We start from the raw sequence: 25740 nt of genomic DNA, 5'->3' as shown, positions 1-25740 counted from the left end.
GGTAAAGAATGAAAGAGTGGGGAGGATATCAAAGTGGGGATGGAGCGATTGGCGATGACGGGTCGTTCGTCTCAAAGGAATGTTGTCGTCTGCTCGTCTGTTCACAGATCCTGAGATTCCCTAAGATGAGGTAAGTGTAGCAAGTAGGTGTTCGTTCACCTTGGACCCCTCTCGTAATGAATGTGGAATTTCGGTGTCCGACCACTGCGCTTACCGATTGCAGTCAATCGTAATATCCCTAGAGTGGAATTTGTCGATCCTAAAGTGAGCGTGATCGATCACACCCAAGATACAGTTGTACAGTAAGTGGCTTCTCTAGAAGAACGTCACTAGCCTGGGGGCGTTTTTTTAGATCGATATTAGACCGACTCGGTTTTCGGTGAATCGGTGAGTGACACACAGTGCCGTTCCAGTACACTTGACGGATTGACCGGGGGCAGACGATGGTTGAAGCGAAAGACCGAGAGTCTGAAGAGATCGTATGTGTGTATAGGGCGTTATGGTTTTTGTATCAAAGCCCAATCCGAGGCCGATGTACGATGTGAGGTGACAAAATTCAAAGAACGTTGGAACGGACCGCGGCCTGATGAGTTTTCCAAGAGGACCGAGCGTTAAGATTCGATTCTAAAGGTTTGTGATGGAATTTATTGACGGTAGACGCCCTTTCGTCGGATCAAAATCATACACTCCGCGTAAACCAAAAGAAATCCGGATTCTAAAATTCCCAAAATCCAATTTGTACTAACTACTGTTGTCACTCATCAGAATGGCGTAATTATCTCCTCCACCTTTTGACTTCCATCCGAGATCTAAAAGTTGTAGAGTCCCGGGCAACGGAGTGTTGAATGACGCACGGTGTTTTTGTACTTGAGTTGAAGGTATCAAATGAAGGCTTTTGTTGTGAAGTTGTGTATTAGACGGTCTCGTATGCCCGTCGTCAACATCTCAACCTTCAGAGATAAACCCAACTACACCGAGAACGCGCCCTTAGTGGGAGAGTTATGGTCGGTTGGTCTCAGTGGAGCCAGGTTGGTAACAGAGAGAAATGGCTCTATGCATTCCGTGCTTTTCCCTCTATCTCCGACTCATCAAGGCAGCTGCCCTAACACTTGGGAATGTGGCTTGTCCTCCTGACGTGCCTTTCCATCTTTCAATTTCTCCGTCACCTTCTCCGCTCCTTCCCTCACGTCCCGTTTTATCTTTGACACCCTGATAGACCAATCGACGAGTTTGTTCATTGGCCGATGACAAAGTGGAGGGCTGCGGTATCCAGAATGACCTAGGGCCAAGAGTGAGGCACCTAAGGGACGAGCGAGTGGGTTAGTACTCGATTTCCAGGCCAAACTTTTCAGTTTGGACACTGAGGGCAAACCTCCCTCTTCTTCTCTTCTACCAGAACGGATTGAAATCGACGACCGCGGCCGTGTGCCTACTTACGCGTTTGTTCCGACAAGCTCTGATCAGGTCCACGGGTGATATCATCATGCAGTTTGGTACAGGAAGAAACAATGTTCGGTGCTCGGGTACTGAAGGTCCGGGCCCGAGTGGTTCACTCCGATATGGTCGGAGGCAAATGCATCAAGTTTTCAATGATCAATGATTAGTGGTCACTTTACCTCTGGCTCAGGAGATCAAGATATAAATGAGCGTCGCCGAGCATAGTGGTCAGCGATCAACTGAGTACTGAAATTTATGTATCACCAGTAATATACAGTGCGCACAGTGCACTGATCACTGAAAGTCTAGCAAGAGCTGTGATCTACCTGGGCAGTGTTTCTACAAATCGTACACATACATACGCACATCAAGTGGGGTGGCGTTCCATGGTGGCGTGTCCGTCTTCTTTCCTGTTAGTCACTCCCCGTCTTTCCCCTTTCATGTCCGTCTGTCGGCTCTCTCTTCAGGATATTTCGGTCCGACGATCCATCCAAATCCAGCATAATCACGTCTTTCGTTCTACGTTTTCCTGTTCGAAGAGGATTCCCAATTCTTTACTCATCATGTATCGTACCCCAATGACCCTCCTTCCCCTATTTCTTCATTTCTTGTCCCTGGACTCTGTTTTGATTCCTGCCGATCCGCGATCCAGGATATGATGATGATCAACGCCCAACCGGTCATCTCTTCTTCAATCTCCGAGGTATGGGATGGATTCCAAAGGAAGCAGAGTCGTACTTCTTGCTCGAGGCTACACCGTTTTGGGCTCCCGGCGATCAAGTACACTTGTGATCCCCGTAAGGAAGGTCATATGCCGTCGTTGTTACCGGACACTCCGGACCCTTCTCTTGTCTCCGGTATCCAAGAGTCCGAAGCATGACGTTGACGACTGTAGGGCGGCAATACCTCATGTTTTGGACAATGACAACAGCATGCACTCGAAACATTGGGCGAAGGGCGTCAGGATCGCATGGGTAAAACCTCGATCGCTCTCCATGTGATCTCATGTTATAGAATATGCCTCTGTGACCTTTGCACAGCATGTGCTTAACGTTCAGCGCTACATACTCGCCGTATGGCACATACCGCATGATACAATACAAGCATGACGAAGATTCATTGACCAGAATAACTATACACGCCCCAGACCATCGCGACCAAAGTGAACAAGCCCGCTCCTCCCATCGGTAGACTCCCCGTACCGAGACTCAATACAAACCAGGGCCAACCGATCGCCCTGTCCAGCGTGGTCCCTAGGGCTTTCCATATCAAGACAACCAGATGAGGTGTGGGAGCGGGGCGTGGAGGATGAGGTGGAGGTGTTTCGGGTAGTTCTGGTGCGAGGTGGGGAGCGGGAGCGGAGTGAGAGGCATGAGGCAGGATAAGGATCGCATGGACGGGTTTATGGTCGGAAAGAGTGAGTGAGGAGGTAGCGTTGAAATGCGCGATTTGAGTTGTGTATTCCGGAACAGGTGTGGATTCCACTGTATACTGAGAAGAGTAGAGGCTGAGGGGGTCGGTATGGGAAGCGAATAGAATTCTATCGGTCCATCCTGGGATTCGTTTACTTGTCCATCAGCCATGTCTCAATTTCGAAACTCAGAAATCAGGGAGAATGTTGACAAGAGGGAGTTGTTGGACATACTTGCTATATCCTTCCACTTTACCGACAACACGTTTGTAAGTAGGTGCAAATCCGCTCAAGTCAGGTTCTCTCAGTCCGCCAAATACTCTTCCTGCTTTTTGTTCCTTTCGTAACGTGTCCAGCTGAATCATGGCCGCCCTCTCCTTCTCCAACTCCAATGCATCCTCATCATCTTCTCCTTCTCTGGGCCAGCCGGTGGAGGGTATTCTCTCTAATCGATAATTAAGATCTCCCAGGACAAATAGATGGGACGTTTGATGGATTTGTTTCGGTACCTCTAACCGATCAGAAGGACGAAAGATGAGACAAGACAAGATGTTCTGATATTGTTGATTCCTTCTCGAGATATTGTGGTCGTGCGCTTCTAGATGTGCACAGACAAATCTTTTCCCTCAGTACATCATTTTGGAAACGAGCGAGAGGTAAGACTCACGTCATTGTTTCCCAACTCCCCTCATCACCTCTTCGAACAGGTAGACGGATTCCTACAGCACCTTTATTCCCCATACCGCCCCACCATAATCCCAGCGTAGCCTTGAGGGATTTACCGAGTTTTCCAGAAAGGGTGGATTCCCTGGCAAAAACCCACATAGCCACCCCGACATGAGAAACGCGTTCCACAAGGAAATATTCTTCAGCCTCATCGTCGGACAAAGTCTTGGCGTGTGACGTGAGGATATGTTGAATACGATCTGTCAATGCTCGAAGAGCAGAGTGGGTGAAACCTCCAACTACAAGTCAGCGTTGGTATAAGATCATGTAAAGGAAGGAATGGAGAGTACACACGGGCTAGCTCGAGAGGCAAAAGTTCTTGCACACCGATCACGTAGAGATCGGGGACGACGCGAGAAGCCGATGGGTCGTTGGCAGTCTGATGGAGAATCGGCAGAAGCCAAGAGGTGAGATCTTGCGGCTGAGCTTTTGAGCCTTGTAAGCCAGTGTTCCAAGTCGTAAGGAATATGGTCAGAGGGGGCATGGTGTCCACAACAGTCCTGCTTGAATCCTTGAATATCAAGGTCAGTACTGAAGACGAGGTGAGATGGAGGTTGTATGACGTCGAAATCCAAGTGCCACGCGGCGAGACCGAGCTTTGACCGCTACTAAACCCATACAATTCGTCTCTTCTCTATCTTGTTCCCATCTTGAGTCCATCTTTTCTCAGTCAAGACTAACCCTCCGCCCGGTTCAGGTCGGCTCGCTGCCCATGATGGCCAGCGCCTTACTCGCCAATATGGCCAGTGGCGGGCACTACAACCTCAAATGTCAGTCGAAAACTGCCTGCCGTTCACTGGCGTAGCTAACATTCCAGCACTCATCAAAGCCATCCGTTCTTGCAAGGTCAGCTATTGAGGTCTGGCACTAGCATTCGCTGATACTATAGACATTAGCAGATGAACGTTCCGTCATCCAAAAAGAATCAGCTGCCATTCGTGTAAGTGTTCTCACGTTGACCCTCTCGAACGACTCTGGGTGAAGGGCGCTGATCAGCAGACTTCATTCAAAGAGGAAGATTCCTACGCTCGACATAACAACATCGCCAAATTACTCTACATTCATATGCTTGGTTATCCTGCACATTTTGGTCAGATAGAATGTCTGAAACTCGTCGCCAGTCCGAGGTTCAGTGATAAACGGCTCGGGTATTTAGGTATCATGTTGTTATTGGATGAGAATCAGGAGGTTCTCACTCTGGTCACCAACTCGTTGAAAAAGTGAGATAACTCAAATTACATCACTCCTCCCAAAATGAGATGCGACAGTCACTGACGTGAAGCGACATGAACCACTCCAATATGTACGCGGTCGGATTGGCGTTGTGCACTTTCGCCAACATTTCCTCTGAGGAGATGTCACGAGACCTTTGCAACGAGATTGAAAAGTTATTGGGAAGTAGCAACACATACATCCGCAAGAAAGTAAGTCGTGCGAACTCCTTAGTTTGCTCATTGCTTACATACAGGCGGCTCTCTGTGCTCTTCGAATCATACGCAGGGTCCCCGATCTGATTGATCATTTCGTCGGTAAAGCCCGTATGTTACTGCAAGACCGGAACCATGGGGTTTTGTTGGCCGGCGTCACGTTGATCACTGAGATGTGTGCTATAGACGAAAGCGTCAGAGGCGAATTCCGCAAGGTTCGGTCTTTGCCGGGTCATTGTCACGGCAGCTGACCTCAGGCCACCGACCTGCTGGTGAAACATCTCAAATCCCTCGCATCTACAGGATACAGCCCCGAACATGATGTAGGGGGAATCACTGATCCTTTCCTACAAACCAAGATCTTACGTCTGCTGAGACTTCTGGGGAAAGATGATACCACTGCGAGTGAAACGATGAACGATATTCTTGCTCAGGTCAGTTGATCAAACGGAATTTGACAAAGCTAAAAACAAGGTCGCGACGAATACCGACTCTTCGAAGAACGTTGGCAACTCTATACTGTACGAAACAGTCCTTACTGTCCTTGAGATTGAGGCGGATTCTGGACTACGTGTAATGGCCATCAACATTCTGGGCAAATTTCTCACCAATCGAGACAATAATATCAGGTCAGTCATCTACCATCCTTAGCAATTCAGCTGACTTCCAGATATGTCGCCTTGAATACCCTGTTGAAAGTCGTTTCGATGGACACGAATGCCGTACAACGACACCGCAACACCATCCTTGATTGCTTACAAGACGGTGATATCTCCATTCGCCGACGAGCATTAGAGCTCTCGTACGCATTGATCAACGAGACAAACATCAAGATCATGACACGCGAGCTGCTGTCGTTCTTGGAGGTGGCGGATAATGAGTTCAAGCAAGGAATGACTACTCAGATATGTCTCGCAGCGGAGAGGTTTGCACCTAACAAGCGATGGCAGATTGATACTGTGATTCGAGTGCTCAAAGTGGTCCGTCAATTGGCATTCGCAATGGTCCAAGCTGACTCGCAGTCTGGCAACTACGTGAGAGAAGAGATTCTATCCAGTTTCATCCGACTTGTATGCCACACACCAGAATTACAATTTTACACTGTTCAACGTCTGTATACCGCTCTGTCATCCGATCTCTCCCAAGAGTCTCTCACTCTCGCATCTGTGTGGATCATTGGAGAGTTTGCCGATGTGCTGCTGCGAGGGGGACCAATCGAGGATGGCGAAAAAGAGGTGCAGGTGAGTTATCACTTCGCGTCTCTCGCTCATGGAGACATTTGGCTCACAAGACGTAGGTCACCGATTCTGACCTGGTCGATCTTCTCCAATCCGTCCTGAACTCTCCTTATGCCAACACTCTCATCCGCCAGTTCGTCCTCGTCTCCGCCTCCAAGCTTGCCGCTCGTTTAGCCGAGCTTTCTACACCTGGCCAGGCCACGCAACAGGACAGGATAGCCGTGATACTCGCCACTTTCTCGTCCAATCTCGAACTGGAGATTCAGCAGCGGGCAGTGGAATTTGGTAGTTTGTTCTCTATGACTGAGATCCGTGCCGGTGTATTGGAACGAATGCCCCCTCCAGAGATCAGAGCCACTTTGATGGGAACAGGTGAGGTTTTCTGCGATGTCGGATTTTGAGCTGACAAGTCAGTGAGTGAACGAAAACCTGTCGGCAGCACACGAACAGACAAGGATTCTGTGGTCGACTTGATAGGAGACGATTCAGCTCCTTCTTCCGCCGGTATCATCGGAGCTCCGTCCACTGGTCCCTCTACACAAGATCTCCTAGCGGATATATTCGGATCTTCCACTGATGATACTCAAGTAGCTGGACTATCATCTCCTGCCCCAGCTCGAACAACAGCAGCAGATATCATGTCACTCTTCGACGCTTCTCCTTCTTCCCCTCCGGCGATGTCGAGCCCAGGACCGAATGTGGGTACGAGTACGAATTCGATGTTTGATCTCGTTTCGCCTTCCTCATCTGCACCCCATTCACAATCACCTGCCCAGATTCCAACTTCACAACCTCTTGCTGCTGCACCAAAACAACTTCCTGCGTATACCGCCTATGAGAAGAACGGTTTGAAGATCACTTTGACTCCTCGTATGTCGCCCACTCAGGCGGGGGTGGTACAAATCCTCGCTAGGTTTACATCGCAAGATGCTGTATCTGGTGTCAATTTGCAAGTTGCAGTCCCAAAGGTATGACCGATGCAGCGGATAGATGGATTGACACTGACGGGACAGACTCAACAACTTCAAATGCAAGCTATGAGTAATACCGACATTGCTGCTGGTGCCACGGAAACACAACAGATGAGGGTGTTGGTCCCTGTAGGAGTGAGTCTCTTCTCACTGTTTGACAATTGTGTTACGTATGGGATGGGAGAGATGCTGATCATGTATAGGCTCAAGTAAGACTTCGCATGCGGATATCTTATAGCAAGTCTGGACAAACCATTTCAGATCAACAAGATTTTAGTGGTTTCCCTCCGGACCTCACGTCTAGAGGATAGAAGAGATACTGTATGCATTCCTTGGGTACCATACCATTGGTTTCCAGACTTCTTTCCTGTCCTACCTGTGCCTCTATTTGCATCGTTACTAAGAGTCTTTATTTTTAACCTTTACCTGACATGCCATCGCAGATGGAGGGCAGATGGAGGGAAACCCCGTTGGTAACGAAAACAAAAAAAACCAGTAAAAAAGAAGAAAATACAAGATGCATATCCGGAATGCCAAAGATGTCAAATGATAACGCCAATAAGTCCCAACCACCCTGACCAAGATCCAAGTACCACCTTCTTATATCACATGAGTCTTTTCCCTGGTCTTTCTCCTAATCCCACAGATCGCCGTCTGTCTCTACCGAGGGCAAGTTCGAACCACGCCAGACCTCTGAGAGCGTAACGTGCAAAGAAAAAGATAGGTACTTGTAGTCTGTCCCATATCGCTATTGGTTTCTTTGAAGAAGAGGAAAAGAATGGGTTGGACGGTGTTGGGCTGGGATCTAGCGATGGGGAAGGAGGTAAGGATATATGAGGGGATGGTGGGGTCGGGAAAAGGCTTTGACGGGTTTGAGGAGGACGGGATTGGAGAGCTTGGATGACGAACTGTGTGTTAGTGTGATGACGCAGTTTGAGTACTTTATGTGAGGGTGATAGTACATGTTTTGGACTATTGACCGACACGACAACACGACGTTCCGGTGGCCGGTGGATGATGGTGCGATTGTAAATTACGAGAGGGGGAATGTAGTTACGATGCCTATATCAGGAGAACGTGGTGGAGAAGTTAGGATTAAGAAAGTGAGTAGTCCATAACTCTGGTCCAGGCATTGGTTCTGGAGATGATACCAGAATAGGTGGAACTTATGGAGGGACAAGGCGAGAGGGGGGGGGGGAAGGGGAAAGCAAGGATCGCAGATACGTACGAAAGGATAAATCAAGGCAAAAATGACCATGTTGACTAATGGTGGACCGAAAGAAGTGAGGACAGTAGCTGGAAGACCGAACCCTATCATGTACCCTATACGTTCTTGCATGAAAGAAATCCGATGGTCCAATCCCCAACTACGGGAAAGAAAAGTTGATCTATTTGTCAGTGTGGCCTACATGTAGTCCGTCTCTTCAAAACGCCCCTGCCTGTCATCATCTCCGTAGTAAGATCTCTCTCGGCAGTGAAACATCATTGAAACTCCGACACGGAAGCTGATGGAGGGATAAGTCCAGCGGTGGACGATGAAAAGAGGTACGAGCAAGGGGGAGCGATCAGGACGAGGGAGTAAGAGAACATAAAAAGGGGAGAGGAGATGAATTGAACCCACTCGAAAAAGTAATATGAATTTATAATACACATGTATCCCATAGCCGACCATCTACCCAAGGTTGGAATCATACACATGATACGCGTAAGTAATGTAAAGTCACTAATCATGGTAATCCTAGTGAGAGAAGGCATAAGCCAACCAATGGGGTTGGAAACGAATGATTCTATGTTGGATTGTTGTGAGAATCCCGCTGAAGTGGGAGTTGGACTGGGAGAAGGTTGAAAGCGATATGAAGGATGAAGAAGAGTATGAGCTCTGCGTGTAATGTCAGGTGACCAAGATGCCTACACATAAGTAGATGATCAATTGCATCTAGTTGGGGATAACTTTTTTTGATTTGTTTCAGGGGGAAGGGTTTCGTACTCACATTTATCCAGAAACAAACGATGAATACTGGCCAACTGAGTAAAAGGTTATACCACATGCTTATCTCTCTTGTTTTATCTTGCATGGTCGGTGAGATTGCTGAGGTGGTAGATGTGGAGAATATGGGAGAGAAGATGAGAGGCCAGAGGGAGAGTAAAAGTAATGAGAGTAGGTTGATCAGTCTAATTGTCAGCTTTCAAAATCACTCGAACTTTCGTCTACCCTTCACAATGCCAATCAAATGTATCTCCTCACACAGTAGTCAAGTTCACCCATGAGGGGAAAAGCATTGAGAGAAGAACAACACTCACGTGGATTTTATGACCAAAGACCGAAGTTCATGATCACTTTCTTGTCAGCTTGTCTAGGGAAGGTCGATGTAACTTACCTCCAGACCAATGACCAGCTCCTATCTAATCTAGCAGCATCTGCCAAACCCAAACGTAATCCATCCAAACCATGTCGCACCACGGCTAACACAGGATTGTTCCCCTGTATGCTCAACTCCGGTCCGTCCGGAACACCATAACCTCCATTCGACGAAGGGTAAGAAGGATATACAGGAAGAGGAGATCCATCAGCATAAGGCGTGAGATTGGGTGATGGCATTGGATATCGAACTTTGGTACCGGATTGAGGTGTGGCGTACAAGCCCGAGCTCTGTCTTCGAAGAGGGGTGTAAGTTTTGTTTGAAGGAGGAGCTGATTTACTAGGTCCTATCCCTGAAGAATGAGATGTGGAAGTAGTATTCGAGTTGAAGCGATGATGGAGCATGGTTGTTCACCTCTTTCCAAACATCAGTCGATGAAGTTTGTCGTGAGTGTGATTTCGCATGTGAGACGCGCAGTGGTCTTGCTGACGTAATCATTTCGCACAGACTTCCTCTTTCGGAAGGGAAAGAAGAACAGGGGGGAAAAGGGGTGCCTTTGGTCATTTCAGATTAGCGCGGATCAGCCGGTTGAGCGGACTTTGGTAAGACAGACGGAGATGACAGATTCAGGGCCCTCGTCCTCTTTCTCTTTTGAGATTTGTATAAAGAAAGAACCGCGTCTCTCTTCTTCTCCACTCCCCCCACGGATTGATTTCCCTTTTCGACACTTTAAACTACTATCGTCATCTCAACCTCCTTTCCTTTCATTCTTCATCCCTTCAGTCCTTCACCACGTATTCAAAAGTCCGACCAGAGACCTCTCTCTCTCATTTCTCCTTCATCTTTTCACTCGTACTCTGCTTTTACATTCCTGCATTCAATACCCGCTTGCTACATCTATTACAACCGCCTATATAACATTCTTTGATCGTCCGACGATCCATCCATCAAAGCATCAAAAGACCCTGATCATCTACCCACTCAACAATATGACAAACCCTGTATACCGCAAATGGTCCTCTTCCGCTCCTTCGGGTTCTTCCTTCAATGTCAAACGTAAACGTAATGCAGACCCTATGTCAGAGGATGAAGATGAACCTAAAGTGAGTTCAAATTTCGTTTTGTCATTCCTGGTAAATTGAGGCATTAAGAGAGGACGAGAGCTGATATGGTTAGCAAATGCGCATCAGATCACCTCGCTCAAGTAATCATCATATGTCTCTCTCGTACACTCCCGAGTACATGACGGACAATTCAAACTCCGCCTCAGACACGGATCACGATATGGGAATGGACATGGATCCTCCTTCTTCCCCTCATGAAGTTGTGGTCCAGCATGAGAGTGACGGTTATCAATTTGCCGAGTCGGGTACGGGAGGTTTTGGTTTCGGACCTGGGGCTGATGAAGATGAAGAGCTAATGGAGAGTTCCTCTCCAAAGAGTGAGTCTTCCTCAATTTCTCCCTTCCTTATCACCCCTGGAATGCGTTCCTACTCTTCCTTACATAAAACTCATCCAGTGAGTGGAAGCGACTCTGACGTCCACAGAACATCAAACGCTTCCAAATCTCACATCTCACCAAAATTCCCATCATTTCTCCCACATACCGTCGCAACCCACTCCATGGGCCGCACAACCATACTCCAACAACCTCCGTGCTCCTCAAGCTCGCGGGTTGATCCAACCCACCGTCTCCAGTCCCTTGAAGGATAACGCTACCGACGTTGAAAGAGCTCGTCCTCAACATGGTCCAGGTTGTCAAAGCATTCCAAAATTGGTGCTGAGCCAATATCCCGATCCCAACACTGGTGAGAAGACAATGTGGTCGCTGTGCGAGAGCTGCGGAGCGTGTGAGTTGGCTCAGTGAACAAGAACCATTTTTGCCGAATATCAAGTCGTGTAGGTCAAACAGTTGCTACGTGGGAGCAAAGGGTCATCCTCGCGAGTGTATAAGTGGACCGGATGAAAAAAAAAACTGAAAAAGACACTGACTCGCTGGCGAGATCAGTAGTAGTAGCATGTCCGGCCTATCGAGCCTATTTACAGTATCATGTTTTCCGGGCGTTGTTGTACATACACGATATAGTATAAATGATATGCACATGTACATGTCTGTAATACCTCCTCCATGGCAATGATCATCAAGTATAATCCTCTGCTCTCGCTCTCCCCTTTCTGACATGGACTGATTTGGTGGATGTGTTCTCAACAGGCGCAGCAGTGTCCGTCACGTCCTCCATCATATCGACATTCTCGTTGACGACGTCCATACTTTCATCTACCTGACTTGTACCATCCTGCTTCCCCATCATGGCGTCATCTTCAGCTTCCACTTGACCGGGAATCATCTTCTCTTTTCCATCGGCAGCTACGAATCTGAACCTCTCTGCTCTACCGGGCATCTCGTCAAGCGTCGGGTCGCATGAAGGGGGAAGATGATGTTTGATGAACCTTCGGGCGGCATTGACGTCGACTTTGTTTTTCCTTTCTGATCGTTAGTCGATCGTTGACTTGACTACTGCTCTATGTTCATTCCCTCAATCCTGACTTTCAAGATGTAGTGAGATTGTCCCGAACTCGGATTAACAAGATGGTCTATATTGTCGTGGCCAAAGAAGATTAGATATGATATCTAGAAGTACAAGGAGGGCACATATGAAGGTACTTGAAGGCAAAAAGAAGAATCAAACCCACGTTCAGACCCAGATTCAACAAGCTTGATCTTTTCGTAATATGTCCTTATCCTTTCCTACGTCTCAGCAAGACCATAATTCTCTTGTTTGATGAGAGGAGGAATATAACTTACCAATTCACCTGCGACTGGGTGTAAAGATGGATCATGACCTTTCATCTTGAGATATACTATGGATCAGCTACTATTTTCGTCCGTGTTGTTACGTATTGGGATTCCAAACTCATCTTCTCCGGTCAAATGAGAAGCATTACCGCACCTAGCTCAAGACTGAGGAGGAAAGGGGGAAGCTATACTCACTCCAAAGTAAATCACTTATCGTGTAAGCCAATAAGATATCCATCTTTGCTCTGTCCAAACTTTCCAATTCATCTAGCGTATCGGAGAAAGGGCGTTGATGTAAGGGTTCTAAAGCATCTTGAACAGCTTTTATAGATTCTACCAAGCCCTTTGAGGAGGAAGAGGGGTTAAAGTCGGACATTACTTGCCAGTCATGTCAATGCAAAGATACTGGCCTAACTTACCTACTAACTTACTCGTACTGAACAGCTGCTGAAACTTCAAGACGGAAGCTTTTCAAAGGCTGATCACGTGATGACGCGGTGAGATGCACATCGTGCATCGAACTGTAGATGAGATATTCTGTTGGTCAAGTTACTAGCCACAACCACCAGCAAGAGGGATCGAGAAATCTTTGGAGAAGATGGCGAACGATGATGACTACGTTCTTCTTGAATCAAACGATGGGTTCAAGTTTGTCGTATCGCGTAAAGTGGCTTGTGGGAGTGGAATGTTAAAGTCGATGTTAGATGATGAGGGTGGGTTCTTCTTTCTGTTTTCCCGACGGTTTTACTTCTCCTCGTACTTTACATCGGACTGAATCGACAGCAATCATTCAATGATGGTAAGGAATGATGTCATCTCGTGGCTGTTGAGTAGAAGAGTGCGGAGAACTGATAGTTCAGCTGCTTTCTCTGAATCAAGGAGTAAAGTCTGTCATTTAGACTATCGGTACGTTGACAACTCCTCATCTCCTACAGTCTCCACCCCAATATCTCACTAAACGCCGTAAGATATATCCGGCAAGCAGAGTAAACCCTACCACTATCCTTCTAGCTCTCCAGATGGTGTTAGTGCACAGTAAATACTACTCTGTCAACTGGATAACTAGAGGAAGTGATGGACCCTTGAGAGGTGTTGACGACCAGGGGTATCATACTACTCAAGGTCATCGAGTATCTGTCGTACAAAGTTCAATATGCAGATTTCAATTCTGAAGATATTATCGAAGATTTCGCAGATCGGATAGATCCTTATATCGCACTTGAGCTGTGAGTACCGTTGGTGTCCTTGGTTTCTGTCCTACCCTCCACTCGGTTGTACCCTGTCATACCTCCCCAAGCCTTTCTCTTGTTAGGTCTCTGGCTACAGTGCTAGAGTTTTCATATGCATTGATACTCTGGGTCCCAGGCTAACAAATAGATTGACGGCTGCCGACTTTCTCGATACATAGTGCTACCACCTCATGAATCGTCACCTCTGCATATCGTATTCTGGTCTACGTCCAACTATCGTATCATTCCTCATGAGCCTCAAATTCTGCCCCAATGTCGTCATTTACCCAAAGAACCAATAATACCCTTTCCGCGAGATAAGAAAGCAAGAGGGAAAAATATGTCAACCTCGGAACTTCTTTATACTTTCCCCCATTCCTGCACCTCTCTCCAACTCGGCCCTTATATTCTCATCCGCTTCTTTACCTTTTTGAGCACGTAGTACCACTTCCTCCGCCTTATCTTGTGGGACGATGACCACACCATCTTCATCACCCACCACCCAATCACCGGGCTTCACAATGGTACTTATCTCTCCATCGAAAGGGATCTCGAGTGGAACGTCCAACTGAGATGACCGGGTGAAAGTTGCACTTCCTAAAGTGGAATGATACTTTGCCCATATCTGTTCTCAGCATGATTGTCATATTCTTTCATCACTACACTTAGTCTTTCATAGCGACCGCTTCTCCCCTAGATCCCCTAATAGATCCTTGACAGGGAAAGACGCGAGAACGACCTGTGAACTCACCGGAAATCCCAAATCCCTATTCTCGGCCAGATCTCTAATACCACCAATGACGATCAACCCTTTCACACCTTTTTGCTTCGCGCCGGTAGACATGAGTCCTCCCCAAATGGCGTTTTTCATTCCTTTCTATCAGTATGGCGCTACTTGCAAGTACACCTCATTCTTACCAGGCGGTTGAAGGAGTACCATCACTCTTCCCTCTGGACAAGCATCGACCTGTGTTTCAGTCATACTATGACACATTGTGAGAGGCATACGAAATGTTCAGTCGGTTTGAGACCAGGATCGGCAGTGGGTACCATCTGATATCAGCCTTCCATACAGAATGTCCAAATATAAAGAGAATCACTTTGACAGTGAAAGCTTGACCTATGAGACGTCCTGTATCGATAGCGGGCGAATAAGAATGTAGGTCAGGGAGTAAACCACCGGTAGGAATACCCATTTTGACCATTGCGTCTGATAGCTAGTGGTTAACGAAGGAGAGGAAATACAGAAAGAGACGAACATCACATGTAGCTAGTTGAGAGAGAGAAGTGAGTATCTCATTGGGAGACATGATGTTGATGCACGAGTAATAGTTCAGTTAGTCGTATAGTGATGTCGATGACATGTTGAGTAGGTTAACTTGACTGATGATGAAAAATACAATCCAACCGGCAATGTTGCCGGACCGGAGCGAAACGGTTTTGTGATGTGTGAGGATTGAACTCACGCGGATAAAATCCATTGGAGGTGTGCAACAGTTCTGCGAGCAAAACTTAAACCCAACGCCATAACCACTCGGCCAACATCACTAAACGTGAGCTGAGTCGTTGTTATTAATATATAAAATGATTCCTGGGAGTTGATTTTGTCTATTGTATCAGTGCGAGTAGTCCCAAGTATCCAATTCATCACCGTCAACTAACCTAGTTACGACGAATACATCGCATTCTACATAGGTGTGTAGATAACAGTCCTCAACTCATCTTTCAACTCCCAATCACCTGCTGGCAACGTATGTATACTACTCAAAGCCGCTATCCAAGATGTTGCTAGATCCGTCTGCGTACCCATCCAATCCAACGCCACTCTCCGAGCCTTTTCGTTCATCGTCTCATTCTCCACCGCGTCTTTCGTCACCGAAACGGCTCGTAAGAACCTAGTATCCGGGACATTGATGTAAGTGGTCGGATCATGATAAGTGGCCATCTCGTTCAAAGCTGATATCATATATTGTTCTCCTGATTGATGATATGTTTGAGCCCAAAGAGAAGCGTCATTCCGGGTATAATTACAAACCGTACCATCTCCATTACTGATGGGGAAAGTTCCACCCTCAGGTGAGCCCATAGATATGGAGTAAAAGCTTTGAGCCATGTGCGAATGATCAAGGGCGGACTTGAGGGCTGTTAACGCTCTTTGGACGCCCGTAAGGGCTATTGATGTAGATGGAGTGAAGGAAGAAGGGACGGGTTCGACAGGAAGGCCGGAGTCGATCCTAGAAGGAGATGACATAGATGGGTCATCATGGAGAGTCTTTCTCTTCATAGTTACGGATTAGAAGGTGGAATGAAATGGACGGGGGATTTGTTGTACTCGGGGGGAGCTTTATAAGCAAGAGAAACGACGTAGTTTTTCAAGGAGGCATAAAGGAACGGGCGAGTGTGCAGATACGGCGGAGCTTGATAGATGTGACAGATGTGCTAAAGAAGGAGGTACAATTAGAAAGGATCTCGATGACTAAACGTCAGACGTTATAACTCCTTCCCAGAGCGACTTCCGACATCTCATCGTTTCATAAGTCGATGACGACGGCTCACACCACTGACACACACAGGAGGTCCACGACGCCTGCGTAGCGTACATCGAGGAGTAGTCGTATCAGGTATGGATTGTATCAATCAGATCATCAACCAGCAGTCAAGTAAGTAGTCAGCACAGTGCTAAAATTGTGAGTTCCTTGCCACGACTCCATGGTGATCCATGGGGTCCATGAAGCCCTTCAATTCCGAACAATAACATTTCTGATTCCAGGTTGACCGAGTACTTGATAGCTTACATGCACAGCTCACTTGATCGCTTTTCTCAAATCCGCCCAACCCTTGCACGTCAATTTTCAGACCTCCCTTCTTCTATCACGCTCTCAGACTTTCAATATCCTCGAGTTGGCCCCTCTCTGGCACTGGCATCCGCCGTGCCATAGATCGCCCCCTTCAGCTCGTCAGGCATCTCCCACGACGGTTCCCCAAGCGAGCTCATATCTAGCCTCACCTCAAACCACAACTGTCTCAGCTTGTCGTCGATCCCTTCCTCTGCAAACCACCGTTTCGCCAACTCATCCCCCTTGGATCTCAAGACTCCCGGTCCAATATCATCCGTACACTGTCTCACCGAGTCCGAAAATGACCGTGCTTGACTGCTTCCAAGAAGGAACCGAGCTTCGGCCAAGGTATTGAGCGCTTGAAGAGTATACAATTCCGCTTGATGATGATATTCACCCTGCCTGGAGATCGCGGTGTCGTATGTCTGCAGACCGTCGCTGAATCGAACGGAACGACCTGATGGGGCAGCGGCCAGTTCGCTGTACACCGTATATGAACACGAGGCGGAATGTCGAGCTCGGAGGAGGGACTTCACGATTGGGTCCTGTCGACTGGCATCAAGTGACCGAAGAGATACAATGGGTACAGAGTTGAAGGTGGTTATGGTGAGCTGATTATCGAACGATAGGACTGGGACAATTGTGTCGGTACCTAATCGAGTAGATAGTATAGACAAAGCCGTGATTTCGTTGACGTTCATGATTTTACAACTAGAGCTTGTCGATCGATAAAGGTTATACAACCAGAGCTTGTCGACCGATAAAGGTGTATCTTGATTCGGCAGGCCGGTTGGTCGAGTGACTGTGGGGACATGATGGAGTTGCCAACGCCTTATGTCACACCGGCCATGTGCGACAAGCAGAGGGGACAAGCCTTCTAGACCGGCCTTGTTGAAGGGAATGTCCATGAAAGGGGCGCCGGGAGGTGGAGGTAGACGACGTCATGGTCTACTTGCATACAAGCAGACGGACGTGAATTTGGGGCAGATTAGACTTTTGTGTGGTGGAAAGCCGCCGGTTATGACCATTAAAAGCCCAACAGCAAAGGTCCTCAATGCTCTATCATCAGCAGAATTGAAAACATCTATGGCAGATCGAGTGATCGAACTTACCCCATCTGTCTTTTCGACTATCCTCCTTTCCCTCGAGAAGATCACCGACCCCTGCCACTTCTCATCCCTTCCAAGACGACAAAGGACGGGAGACGGCTGAACTAAGATCGACCTCAAAGGGGGCGTGGAGAGTTCTGGGGGATACGGAGTAAATGGTGAATGGAACGGCCAGGGTTGATGTGAGAAACAGGAGTCGGTGGAGCGTGATCTTAGAGGGTGAAGGGCTTGTTGTCGTTATACCATTCTTGGATCATTAGTCGATACAACTTCGTTTGTCCAGCCCCGTGCTATCGATTCTTTTTCTGTGCTAGGGAATAACTGTTTCCATGGGTTTCACGCGACTTTCGACCCTCGTATTATCTCAGTCTCCTGTTGAGAAATCTTCACGAATATGTTCAGACACAAATCGGTCGGTCAAAACACTAGTCATCAGCAGGATACTCACGTTATTTCCCCTCCTCGCCGCATTGACGATTACTCTCCTTGCCCTTCTCTTGCCTTCCCCCTCGATTCACACCGGTCTACTAAGCATACATCCTTCTGGACGTACGATCGCACCGACAGCAGCCATCAACTCTACCACACTCGATGATGATCCTCTAGCCTTCTCAGGAATCCCGCCAAACAGCACCTTTGCTTTGAATAGTAGTAGTGTGCCCGATAGTGTGGTAGGTAAAAACGCTGTATTGTGGTATGGGACCAGTGGACCGAGCATGTGGATTGGTGTTATGCGTGAGTCGTCGTGTTATAGATGAGAGAGATGACATTGACTTGAACAGAGGTGTGTAGTCGAGTGTATCCACAAGCCGACGTGACTTGTACTCTTTCATCTCAAGCAGCTTACCGTGAGTAGATCTGCTGATTGTTGGAAGATGAACATGGACTGACTTGAGAAGATGCGGCTTTCTTACCATTGTCTCTTGGCATGAGCCTTTTCGCTCTTCCCCTTTCACCTCCTGCTCCTATATTACTACTTCTCTCATCCGTCGCCATTATTCTCTCCATCCTCGCTCTATGCTTGGAATGGATTCTCCCGTGTCTCGTCCGAAAATGCCGAGGGGCAGCTTGCGCCATGCCATGGACCCGAAGATTTCCTCCATTGGAAGATAGAGACAAGATGTACTCCGATTCCGATTCTATGATCGAGCTGGTGGATCGGCCTCGGGTTATCAGTTCTGTCGCTGAGGGGAGATTGCTCCCTAATCTCGGTTTCGCTGCTTTGGCCACTGCGGGACTTATCCTGAATATCGTCGGGGTGGCTCTGGAAATGACGTCGATGCGTAATGTCGTCGCTGCGTGGAATGCGAAAGAAGCTGTGGACGTGGGTATGGTAATTTCGATCAGACCTATGGCAATACGTGAGTCATCCTTCGTCCTGCACCTTACCTGCTCTGTGAACATTTTGACAATGTCGTTATTTGGCAGCTCATGATCAGTCTTATGTTTTGTACCCATTCTAATATCTACATCAATCGTCGTCGCTTACGCGCCCAAGATCGTACAGAGAATGTGGCGACGTTCAACCAGTAGCGAAGAAGGATCAGGAGGAGCTGTGATCAGAGAAAGACGAGATATTTCTCCTTTGTTCAATGAGCCTATCATCCAGATACAACATTCGCAAAGGTCAAGCATCCCACTTCCTCTTCAAATTCAAGATGGTGGAGTGGTGAAAAAGATTGAGGTGACAGAGGTAGATAGAGCAAATGTGCCCATGGAAGGGACATTATCAGGGGGCGAGAGACAGTCACGGAGACACACCCAATCCCCAATTGGTGTGGCCGTATAGATTAGTTGTGTACCAATATGTAATTTGTTATTCGGTTGTACGCATGATATGACGGATAATTGAAAAGTGATGAGATGACTCTGCTGAGGAGTTCGATTACAACATGCATTGAGTGGATAGAGGGGATTAATCTTCGAACCGTAAGTCTGCCCGTCGAGGAGCTGTTTATCAGCATATAATCTCCCTGAAAATGCCCGCTCAAGCTCATAATGCAAGCAGAGATATGCAATACTCAGCCAGTAAAGAAAATGCACATGTACGCGACTTTGTGATTTGTGAGAGGAAGAAGAATGGTAGATAAAAATGGGGAATTGTGATCAAAGGACAGACCTATCAGAGGATGCAATTGAGCTAAGTACGTTATTGCCCACCTGAACGTCAGCAGCGTTTGAGACAGAGGTATCCCACAGCTTACATGAGATAACAACAAGTCAACGCTAATGCCACACTGGATCGTATCAATCTAGCCCAGTCAGCGAGAGGACCCACAGGCTGTTTGGTTGGCCCAGGCAAGGAAGGAGGCAGACTACACTCACACTTGATCTTTACCCTTGGGAGTGAGGAACCACGCAGCGGCGGCGATTATGGCTACCACAAACCCCACAGAGACGATATGAAAGAAGGACATGATGGTGGTTTGGCGGAATGGAATGAGTAAACGGCAGAAAGATACATCTAAGTAAGTGTGACTAGCAGCGTTCGCGATGTCGCTCGGGGTTGGTATGCCACGTGGCACACAACATTTCTCAAGGTATTCACGAGATCACTATGCTGGGACGGGATTGACATGATGGCTCGTTAAATTTCATCTCGGTCTCATTATATTCTCTGATTTACCAACCTCGCTACCTCATCCGCTTCGTGTCTCCTTCTCTCCGCTCTGCCCAAATTGGCAGGTCCACCAGCCAAATGGGCGGCTCGGCTCAATTTCGTCAGAATAATCACCAGTTTACTTGGCTGGACGGCCGAGTATGACATCTGTCGTATAGAAGGTTCGAGATATCCTTGTATAGCCTCGGACAGTACAATGTTGATCGTCTATCTACATCAGCAAGAACATATGGACATGAATGAATGGACCGACAAGTTTGACTTCATCAAAGACATGATGAAGATCCGGTTTGTCTAGCCGACGGATCTCAGCTTCGATGAAAGTCACATCTGCCAAGACAGATGACAGTGCGGCTTCGTTATATCTTGGGATATCTTTACCACATAGCATGTCCTGACGGTCAGCCATTCTCTCAAACTGTGTACCGAGAGCCGGCCAGTCCGCAAGATGTCGTAGAAAGCATGTCCAAGTGAGATATGCGGGAGAAAGATGGCCGGCAACACACCATAAGCCATTTATTGATTCTCGCCAAAGCGCTCATATACGCCCTTGTCTTTATTCCTTCATTCAACCCTATCAAAACCGAGTCTACATAAGCGGTGAGGAAAGTGATCATCTCGAAAACATAGGTACTCGGTTCAGTGGCGGTGCTTTGTGGTCGAGCCGGAGTCCAGTTGTATTCTGCCAATTCGAAGAAAGATTCTAGTTTGGAGCCAATCACTTGATCGATGCGACTTTCGGCAGCAGCGAGTGCTTCGGCAAAGGATTTACATGAGGCGAGTTTGATAGGTCCTCCACGTTGTGAAGCTCTGATACCATTAGCTCATGTCCCCAGGGAAAACAAAAACAGAGCTGACCTCAAGCCCATGAGCAGAGATTCCAGTTCTTCACATGCTGTGGTGAAGTGCTCCAGATTGATGACGACCTGTGCGATCTGCGATAGGTTGCTCATGGTTTTCAGGCGATCAGAAACTTGTTTCGCGACATTCATAGTAAGAAGGTCATCCAGTGACTTTCATATCAGGAATGGTCACATGACGAGGAGTATACTTACTTTGCGAAGAACCTCATCAATGTCCAGATGATTCTGAGTGACACCATCGGTAAAATTGTAGAATTGGTCGACGAAATTTCGGATGTTGATGCAGCACATAGGGAAGGTTTGTGAAAATGGCATAGCTTGAGGGAAATTTTGCCTGTGGATCAGTTAGTCTGGTCATCGTTGAAAGATAGGTACTACGCACATGGCTAATGACTCTTTCTCCCCGGTTGCCAGCCAGCAAACACCCGCGACTTGTTCAAACTCTTCCTGGTCATTGACCATCATCGGCTGGTTATCGTCATCGGTAACGATCTGATCGTCAGAATTTGTGCACCTCCTGAGCCATTCTCACCTGGTCAAAATCGGCACTGAACCGTCGAACCAACAAATCGGAGTACCGTTCAAACAGCGTAATGAGGACGCCATTCAGCTCGGTCACATTGTAGCTGTAACCCTGCGCTCTTAGCTTGTTAATGTAAACGATCACAAGCCTCACCTCGAGTGTCTGAACGAATAAGAGAACATTTGTCTTGCTGTCCAAGAATATTTCTGGCTTCGCGCATCCTTTTAGCCCCTGGCCCATGACATCGACGATGCGACGACACATTTCATCCCACAACTCGTCCACATCGCGTTGAGAACGGAATTCCGGTACCGCTCGCAGAACGTGATTCTCTATGATGAAGAATCCGACGAGTTCTTGCATAAGGAGAGGGAGGGTGTTGGTGAGGGTCTCGGGGGTGGTAGAGAGTCGAGAGGTCAAAATAAGAGTAGCTTGCGTCTTTTCGTCAGTCCATTGACATACATCATAAAGTTGAAATTGACAGACCTTACGATCGTCTTGATAACTTCTCTGCAATTCTGGCTTGCAATCTAGAGCTTCGTAAATATGTATACACTGATACAAGGGTTTGAAATCGATATGTATTTCGTCATTATCCAGAGCATCGACTATTACTTTTCAGCTTTTGGACTGCAAGGTAACGAAGAGCCAACATTCGATCCGCTCGTCATGAACCAGCTCGAGCGCCCCGCCAACCCTTGCCAACTTGACACCACCTTCCTTCTCTCGCTTCGCTCTCCACTTCTTGATCCGAGCTGACATTTGATCTAAGGCCAAACGCCCAACCTTGGCTCCGCTCTCACGAACCTCGAAAAGCCACGTTTTGGCAGAAGCCGTCACTGCGTCCTTGATCGACAGACGAAGTGACGGCAAAGAAGAAAGTATGTGCGCGTAGAAGGGAGTGTCGGAGATGGATGGTGGAGTTAGATGATTCAGATCTTCCAGAGACTAGGTGTCAGTACAGTTCATATAGCCTCAGGATGAGTACTGACCCTGAGAGCACCCCAATATTTCCCTTCACGGATCATCTCCCCAAGTCGATGCACCAAATCTAGCAATCTGAGGCAAGTTTGTAGAGTATCGATGGCATCGTCCATATTCCTTGCTACCTGTTTCTGCTCCAGCAGTGCTCTTTTCTAGGTTCATCAGCTCATTCCAGTATTCATATACGGAAAAAGTGACCTTCTCCCCCAGTGCACGTCCTACATCTCCCATCTGTCCGTCTAGCTCACCGATCCTCCTTCTGAGGTTACCTGTCCCTTGACGTATAGTCAAAAGTGTCGATACGGACCCAACAAATTCCTACCCATTAGTACTGGTTTCCGTAACAGAGATACTCGTGGAAAAGGGACCAGAAATGCACCGACCTCGTAGTTCTCCTCGCATATCTTCTCGATCTCCCGTTCTTTCTCCTCGACAAACTTGTCCAACGCGCGGAGGTATATTTGTTCACTGTCTGTTTCCTGTATAGATTTTATGAGAGGAGCGAGAGCTTCAAAGTTTTCGGCTGCACCCGATGCAGGGTCAAGGGTGATCTAAAGTCGTCAGCGGGATACATCATGCAGCAGAGGAATGGGGAAGGATAATCGGCAGAACTCACTTGCTGTAGTTGTAATTCGAGTTCTGCCGATGTGAATGTCGGACGTCTTGGTTTGATCATCTTGATGGTCTCAGTATCATTTCTTGTCTGCTGATCAAGTGCGAAGCAGGTCCTTTCTCTACAAAGTTGTGCAATGGTCAGAAGACGAGGTTGGTGGTGGTTTTCAAGAGACGCCGACTATCAGCCTTAGTTTCCGACGGAACTGAATGTGGCGTTTCGTTTTCATGAAAATCCTCGCCCCCCGCCAATTGGGCCAACCACCTACTAAGTACTAACTCTCTTCCTCCCACACTCAAGAGTCAGGTCACACCTATCAACATGTCAAGACCAGAAGAGATATCCCCTCCAGAGATTGTAACTCGCATTCTTTCTCCCGAGACTATCCGCTGATCATCAGTTCTACGGTGATGACGAAGCTAGGAAATACACCTCCAAGTTGGTCCTCCTTTTCCCCCCCACACTCCAGCTGGCCGGCGATCCGAAGTGGAGCTGATTGAGTAGTTCTCGAATACAAGCCATCCAATCTCAAATGACAGAACGTGCCATAGAACTTTTGGCATTACCGGAAGATCAACCTGCGTTTCTGCTCGACATCGGTTGTGGTTCAGGTTTGTCGGGGGAGTTGTTAGATGAAGCAGGTCATTATTGGGTGGGAATGGACATTTCTCCCAGCATGTTAGGTGAGTCTATCAGTCTTATCATTTGATTCCAAATCATGCCTGGGTTAGGTTATGCCGCTCAGGGAATGCTAGATTGTATAGCTAACTAGAGCAGAGGTAGCTCTGGAGAGAGAAGTGGAGGGTGATTTGTTTTTACAGGATATAGGACAAGGATTTGGGTTTCGACCTGGAACCTTCGACGGTGCTATCAGGTGTGTTGCTTTTTATCTTCTCCGTACTCCTATATTCAAAACTGGCTGTATCAATATAGATCAGCCGGTAGCGTCCCAGCCTGCATGTAACCCTTCGCCAATTGGATCAGTACTGTAGCACGTCACTGAACCTTTCATCACTACTCGTACCTGCCGACATGAGTGATCTACAACCAAGGAGTAGAATGACAACAACAACAATAGATACGACTACAACGAAACAACCTCAATATCTAACATTGGAATACCCCGAAATGGTGGAAGAAAATATAAACTAACGCTACAGTATCTCAGTCCTACAATGGCTTCTAAACGCCGATACTTCCTCCCATTCACCACCACAAAGACTTACAAGATTCTTCACCACCCTACATTCCGCCCTTCGTAATCCCTCTAGGGCCGTATTTCAATTTTATCCTTCTTCCGATGATCAAGTCCACCTCATTACACAATCCGCTCAACGGGCTGGGTTTGGGGGAGGGATCGTTGTGGATTATCCTAATTCTAAAAAGGCTCGAAAGATGTATTTGTGTCTGATGGTTGGACATCAAGAGGTTCCAAGAGGTTTAGAAGGAGAGGAAGAGGTGAGTCGAAGGGAAGGTGTGAGAAATGAGACGCGAAGGAAGAAAGAGAGGAATAAGATTGTTGGAGGAAAGAAGAGAAAGGAGGAGAGTGGGAAAGAATGGGTAATGAAGAAGAAAGAGTTGTATAGGATAAGAGGGAAGGAAGGGTGAGTCTATCGTCTTTTCTAGGCTGGGGGGAAATTGTGCTGATCATTATAGAGTACCGAGGGATTCGAAATATACAGCCAGGAAAAGAAGAGTCCAATTCTAATGTTCGACATATTTACAGGGCATCTGAGCAACTGCTTCATTTACTTTACTTTAACCATCTGGAGGGTTGAGTACGTAGATGTGATGGATATGTGTGCCTTCCAAGAGGATAGTATATATTTGTATGCACAAAGAATTTGGCTCAAATGTTGTTGGCATTATTGGCATTATTCAGCCCAATGCACAAGTGGTCTTCGGCTATGCACATTCATCCCGACCACACAATTCAAGAAATTCAAAGTTAATTAGTAAGTTTGATTATCCATTTGATTGATGAACCATTGAAAAGGATTGACGGCATTGACAAGACATAGATACATGGAGAGATCATCTCCTGTTCACAGTTTTCACAATCTACTTTGCGCCTCTTTCTTCTATTTCACATCTACTTTGTCCTTCCTCTTCCACCTGCACCTTGAACCATGCAATGCGATAATTGAACAAAATGAATGTGATATGTATGTACAGTACGATTGATTGACCGTGGGATATCGGAATGAAATGTGTTTGATCAGTGTTGCAGCCATGCAGATATACTTGTATGCAATAGTGTACGTGACTTGTGATGAGATTTGTATTGATCGTGAAGAAATGAGTTTACGAGTTGCTAGTTGCTTCATGGGAAAAAAACTTGAAAGTATTTTGAACAGGCTTGAAGTTGAATTCATTCACATATAGTTTTTCTTTCCACAGAACTTGCTCTTTGCCCATCCTTGGCCTCGCATATTGATACGTACTTCCTTGTTTTTTGTACTCTTGCTAAAGAGGATAGATGTAGACTTGAAACGTTTCTTCAAAATAGCAAAGAAACGTCAGTTCGATTATCTAGTACCTAGTACCTGGGATTCTCTACGGGGGCATCATAGTCACGAGAACGACGATCACCAT

At 47.2% G+C, this 25740-nt stretch overlaps 14 protein-coding genes across 14 annotated transcripts; 6 read left to right on the top strand and 8 right to left on the bottom strand.

Moving 5' to 3' along the window:
• Nucleotides 1-180: 180 nt before the first annotated feature.
• Nucleotides 181-615, top strand: TREMEDRAFT_61264 (uncharacterized protein; the record flags this gene model as incomplete). Its single annotated transcript, XM_007003518.1, has 3 exons — nucleotides 181-302; nucleotides 364-387; nucleotides 414-615. The coding sequence occupies 3 exons, from the start codon at nucleotides 181-183 to the stop codon at nucleotides 613-615; spliced, it is 348 nt and encodes a 115-aa protein (XP_007003580.1).
• A 1921-nt stretch (nucleotides 616-2536) lies between these two features.
• On the bottom strand, nucleotides 2537-4058 carry TREMEDRAFT_38385 (uncharacterized protein; the record flags this gene model as incomplete). Its single annotated transcript, XM_007003254.1, has 4 exons — nucleotides 2537-3004; nucleotides 3083-3466; nucleotides 3516-3813; nucleotides 3869-4058. The coding sequence occupies 4 exons, from the start codon at nucleotides 4056-4058 to the stop codon at nucleotides 2554-2556; spliced, it is 1323 nt and encodes a 440-aa protein (XP_007003316.1). The 3' UTR covers nucleotides 2537-2553.
• Nucleotides 4059-4223: 165 nt separating this feature from the next.
• On the top strand, nucleotides 4224-7553 carry TREMEDRAFT_43354 (uncharacterized protein). The gene is made up of 14 exons (XM_007003306.1): nucleotides 4224-4344; nucleotides 4392-4420; nucleotides 4464-4514; nucleotides 4574-4794; nucleotides 4857-4998; nucleotides 5043-5216; nucleotides 5259-5435; nucleotides 5476-5630; nucleotides 5672-5981; nucleotides 6024-6242; nucleotides 6299-6611; nucleotides 6654-7207; nucleotides 7253-7345; nucleotides 7414-7553. Exons 1-14 carry the CDS (start codon nucleotides 4287-4289, stop codon nucleotides 7519-7521), a joined length of 2604 nt encoding a protein of 867 aa, XP_007003368.1. The 5' UTR covers nucleotides 4224-4286; the 3' UTR covers nucleotides 7522-7553.
• Nucleotides 7554-8243: 690 nt separating this feature from the next.
• On the bottom strand, nucleotides 8244-9974 carry TREMEDRAFT_61261 (uncharacterized protein; the record flags this gene model as incomplete). The annotated part of the gene is made up of 6 exons (XM_007003517.1): nucleotides 8244-8330; nucleotides 8439-8598; nucleotides 8832-9118; nucleotides 9202-9382; nucleotides 9512-9547; nucleotides 9589-9974. The coding sequence occupies 6 exons, from the start codon at nucleotides 9972-9974 to the stop codon at nucleotides 8244-8246; spliced, it is 1137 nt and encodes a 378-aa protein (XP_007003579.1).
• Nucleotides 9975-10297: 323 nt separating this feature from the next.
• TREMEDRAFT_71372 (uncharacterized protein) lies at nucleotides 10298-11545 on the top strand. Its single transcript, XM_007003711.1, has 3 exons — nucleotides 10298-10673; nucleotides 10747-11011; nucleotides 11118-11545. The coding sequence occupies exons 1-3, from the start codon at nucleotides 10560-10562 to the stop codon at nucleotides 11435-11437; spliced, it is 699 nt and encodes a 232-aa protein (XP_007003773.1). The 5' UTR covers nucleotides 10298-10559; the 3' UTR covers nucleotides 11438-11545.
• A 166-nt stretch (nucleotides 11546-11711) lies between these two features.
• TREMEDRAFT_61259 (uncharacterized protein) lies at nucleotides 11712-12743 on the bottom strand (the record flags this gene model as incomplete). Its single annotated transcript, XM_007003516.1, has 4 exons — nucleotides 11712-12058; nucleotides 12265-12319; nucleotides 12377-12432; nucleotides 12563-12743. 4 exons carry the CDS (start codon nucleotides 12741-12743, stop codon nucleotides 11712-11714), a joined length of 639 nt encoding a protein of 212 aa, XP_007003578.1.
• Nucleotides 12744-12965: 222 nt separating this feature from the next.
• On the top strand, nucleotides 12966-13775 carry TREMEDRAFT_28751 (uncharacterized protein; the record flags this gene model as incomplete). The annotated part of the gene is made up of 4 exons (XM_007003151.1): nucleotides 12966-13080; nucleotides 13228-13273; nucleotides 13471-13593; nucleotides 13745-13775. The coding sequence occupies 4 exons, from the start codon at nucleotides 12966-12968 to the stop codon at nucleotides 13773-13775; spliced, it is 315 nt and encodes a 104-aa protein (XP_007003213.1).
• Nucleotides 13776-13939: 164 nt separating this feature from the next.
• TREMEDRAFT_28746 (uncharacterized protein) lies at nucleotides 13940-14906 on the bottom strand (the record flags this gene model as incomplete). The annotated part of the gene is made up of 6 exons (XM_007003150.1): nucleotides 13940-14226; nucleotides 14344-14469; nucleotides 14515-14563; nucleotides 14605-14649; nucleotides 14697-14813; nucleotides 14856-14906. The coding sequence occupies 6 exons, from the start codon at nucleotides 14904-14906 to the stop codon at nucleotides 13940-13942; spliced, it is 675 nt and encodes a 224-aa protein (XP_007003212.1).
• A 377-nt stretch (nucleotides 14907-15283) lies between these two features.
• Nucleotides 15284-15847, bottom strand: TREMEDRAFT_61257 (uncharacterized protein; the record flags this gene model as incomplete). Its single annotated transcript, XM_007003515.1, has 1 exon — nucleotides 15284-15847. One exon carries the CDS (start codon nucleotides 15845-15847, stop codon nucleotides 15284-15286), a length of 564 nt encoding a protein of 187 aa, XP_007003577.1.
• A 636-nt stretch (nucleotides 15848-16483) lies between these two features.
• On the bottom strand, nucleotides 16484-17134 carry TREMEDRAFT_61256 (uncharacterized protein; the record flags this gene model as incomplete). The annotated part of the gene is made up of 1 exon (XM_007003514.1): nucleotides 16484-17134. One exon carries the CDS (start codon nucleotides 17132-17134, stop codon nucleotides 16484-16486), a length of 651 nt encoding a protein of 216 aa, XP_007003576.1.
• A 737-nt stretch (nucleotides 17135-17871) lies between these two features.
• Nucleotides 17872-19075, top strand: TREMEDRAFT_61255 (uncharacterized protein; the record flags this gene model as incomplete). Its single annotated transcript, XM_007003513.1, has 5 exons — nucleotides 17872-18277; nucleotides 18325-18390; nucleotides 18442-18866; nucleotides 18890-18903; nucleotides 18982-19075. 5 exons carry the CDS (start codon nucleotides 17872-17874, stop codon nucleotides 19073-19075), a joined length of 1005 nt encoding a protein of 334 aa, XP_007003575.1.
• A 382-nt stretch (nucleotides 19076-19457) lies between these two features.
• Nucleotides 19458-19959, bottom strand: TREMEDRAFT_28955 (uncharacterized protein; the record flags this gene model as incomplete). The annotated part of the gene is made up of 4 exons (XM_007003175.1): nucleotides 19458-19492; nucleotides 19662-19702; nucleotides 19747-19794; nucleotides 19868-19959. The coding sequence occupies 4 exons, from the start codon at nucleotides 19957-19959 to the stop codon at nucleotides 19458-19460; spliced, it is 216 nt and encodes a 71-aa protein (XP_007003237.1).
• A 191-nt stretch (nucleotides 19960-20150) lies between these two features.
• Nucleotides 20151-23208, bottom strand: TREMEDRAFT_71371 (uncharacterized protein; the record flags this gene model as incomplete). Its single annotated transcript, XM_007003710.1, has 14 exons — nucleotides 20151-20369; nucleotides 20416-20556; nucleotides 20669-20972; nucleotides 21021-21175; nucleotides 21218-21359; nucleotides 21408-21517; nucleotides 21558-21659; nucleotides 21702-21986; nucleotides 22035-22156; nucleotides 22202-22496; nucleotides 22541-22684; nucleotides 22731-22850; nucleotides 22916-23083; nucleotides 23149-23208. The coding sequence occupies 14 exons, from the start codon at nucleotides 23206-23208 to the stop codon at nucleotides 20151-20153; spliced, it is 2367 nt and encodes a 788-aa protein (XP_007003772.1).
• Nucleotides 23209-23429: 221 nt separating this feature from the next.
• TREMEDRAFT_38374 (uncharacterized protein) lies at nucleotides 23430-24996 on the top strand. The gene is made up of 6 exons (XM_007003253.1): nucleotides 23430-23502; nucleotides 23546-23583; nucleotides 23650-23828; nucleotides 23923-24019; nucleotides 24306-24749; nucleotides 24802-24996. Exons 1-6 carry the CDS (start codon nucleotides 23467-23469, stop codon nucleotides 24851-24853), a joined length of 846 nt encoding a protein of 281 aa, XP_007003315.1. The 5' UTR covers nucleotides 23430-23466; the 3' UTR covers nucleotides 24854-24996.
• Nucleotides 24997-25740: the final 744 nt, after the last annotated feature.

Source organism: Tremella mesenterica, assembly GCF_000271645.1.
Source record: "Tremella mesenterica DSM 1558 unplaced genomic scaffold TREMEscaffold_3, whole genome shotgun sequence".
Taxonomy (NCBI): Eukaryota; Fungi; Basidiomycota; class Tremellomycetes; order Tremellales; family Tremellaceae; genus Tremella; species Tremella mesenterica.
Note: the sequence above shows the minus strand (reverse complement) of the source record. Positions and strands in the feature narration are given on the sequence as shown.

Excerpts from the sequence above, each read along its gene's own strand:
- TREMEDRAFT_43354 (XM_007003306.1), top strand. The coding sequence starts at position 4,287 with ATGATGGCCAGCGCCTTACTCGCCAATATGGCCAGTGGCGGGCACTAC. Across the intron at positions 5,436-5,475 it reads TGAACGATATTCTTGCTCAG|GTCGCGACGAATACCGACTC; the intron begins GTCAGTTGATCA and ends GCTAAAAACAAG. Across the intron at positions 5,982-6,023 it reads TGATTCGAGTGCTCAAAGTG|TCTGGCAACTACGTGAGAGA; the intron begins GTCCGTCAATTG and ends GCTGACTCGCAG.
- TREMEDRAFT_71372 (XM_007003711.1), top strand. The coding sequence starts at position 10,560 with ATGACAAACCCTGTATACCGCAAATGGTCCTCTTCCGCTCCTTCGGGT. Across the intron at positions 10,674-10,746 it reads AGGATGAAGATGAACCTAAA|CAAATGCGCATCAGATCACC; the intron begins GTGAGTTCAAAT and ends TGATATGGTTAG. Across the intron at positions 11,012-11,117 it reads GGAGAGTTCCTCTCCAAAGA|AACATCAAACGCTTCCAAAT; the intron begins GTGAGTCTTCCT and ends TGACGTCCACAG.
- TREMEDRAFT_38374 (XM_007003253.1), top strand. The coding sequence starts at position 23,467 with ATGTCAAGACCAGAAGAGATATCCCCTCCAGAGATT. Across the intron at positions 23,503-23,545 it reads AGATATCCCCTCCAGAGATT|TTCTACGGTGATGACGAAGC; the intron begins GTAACTCGCATT and ends GCTGATCATCAG. Across the intron at positions 24,020-24,305 it reads ACCTTCGACGGTGCTATCAG|TATCTCAGTCCTACAATGGC; the intron begins GTGTGTTGCTTT and ends CTAACGCTACAG.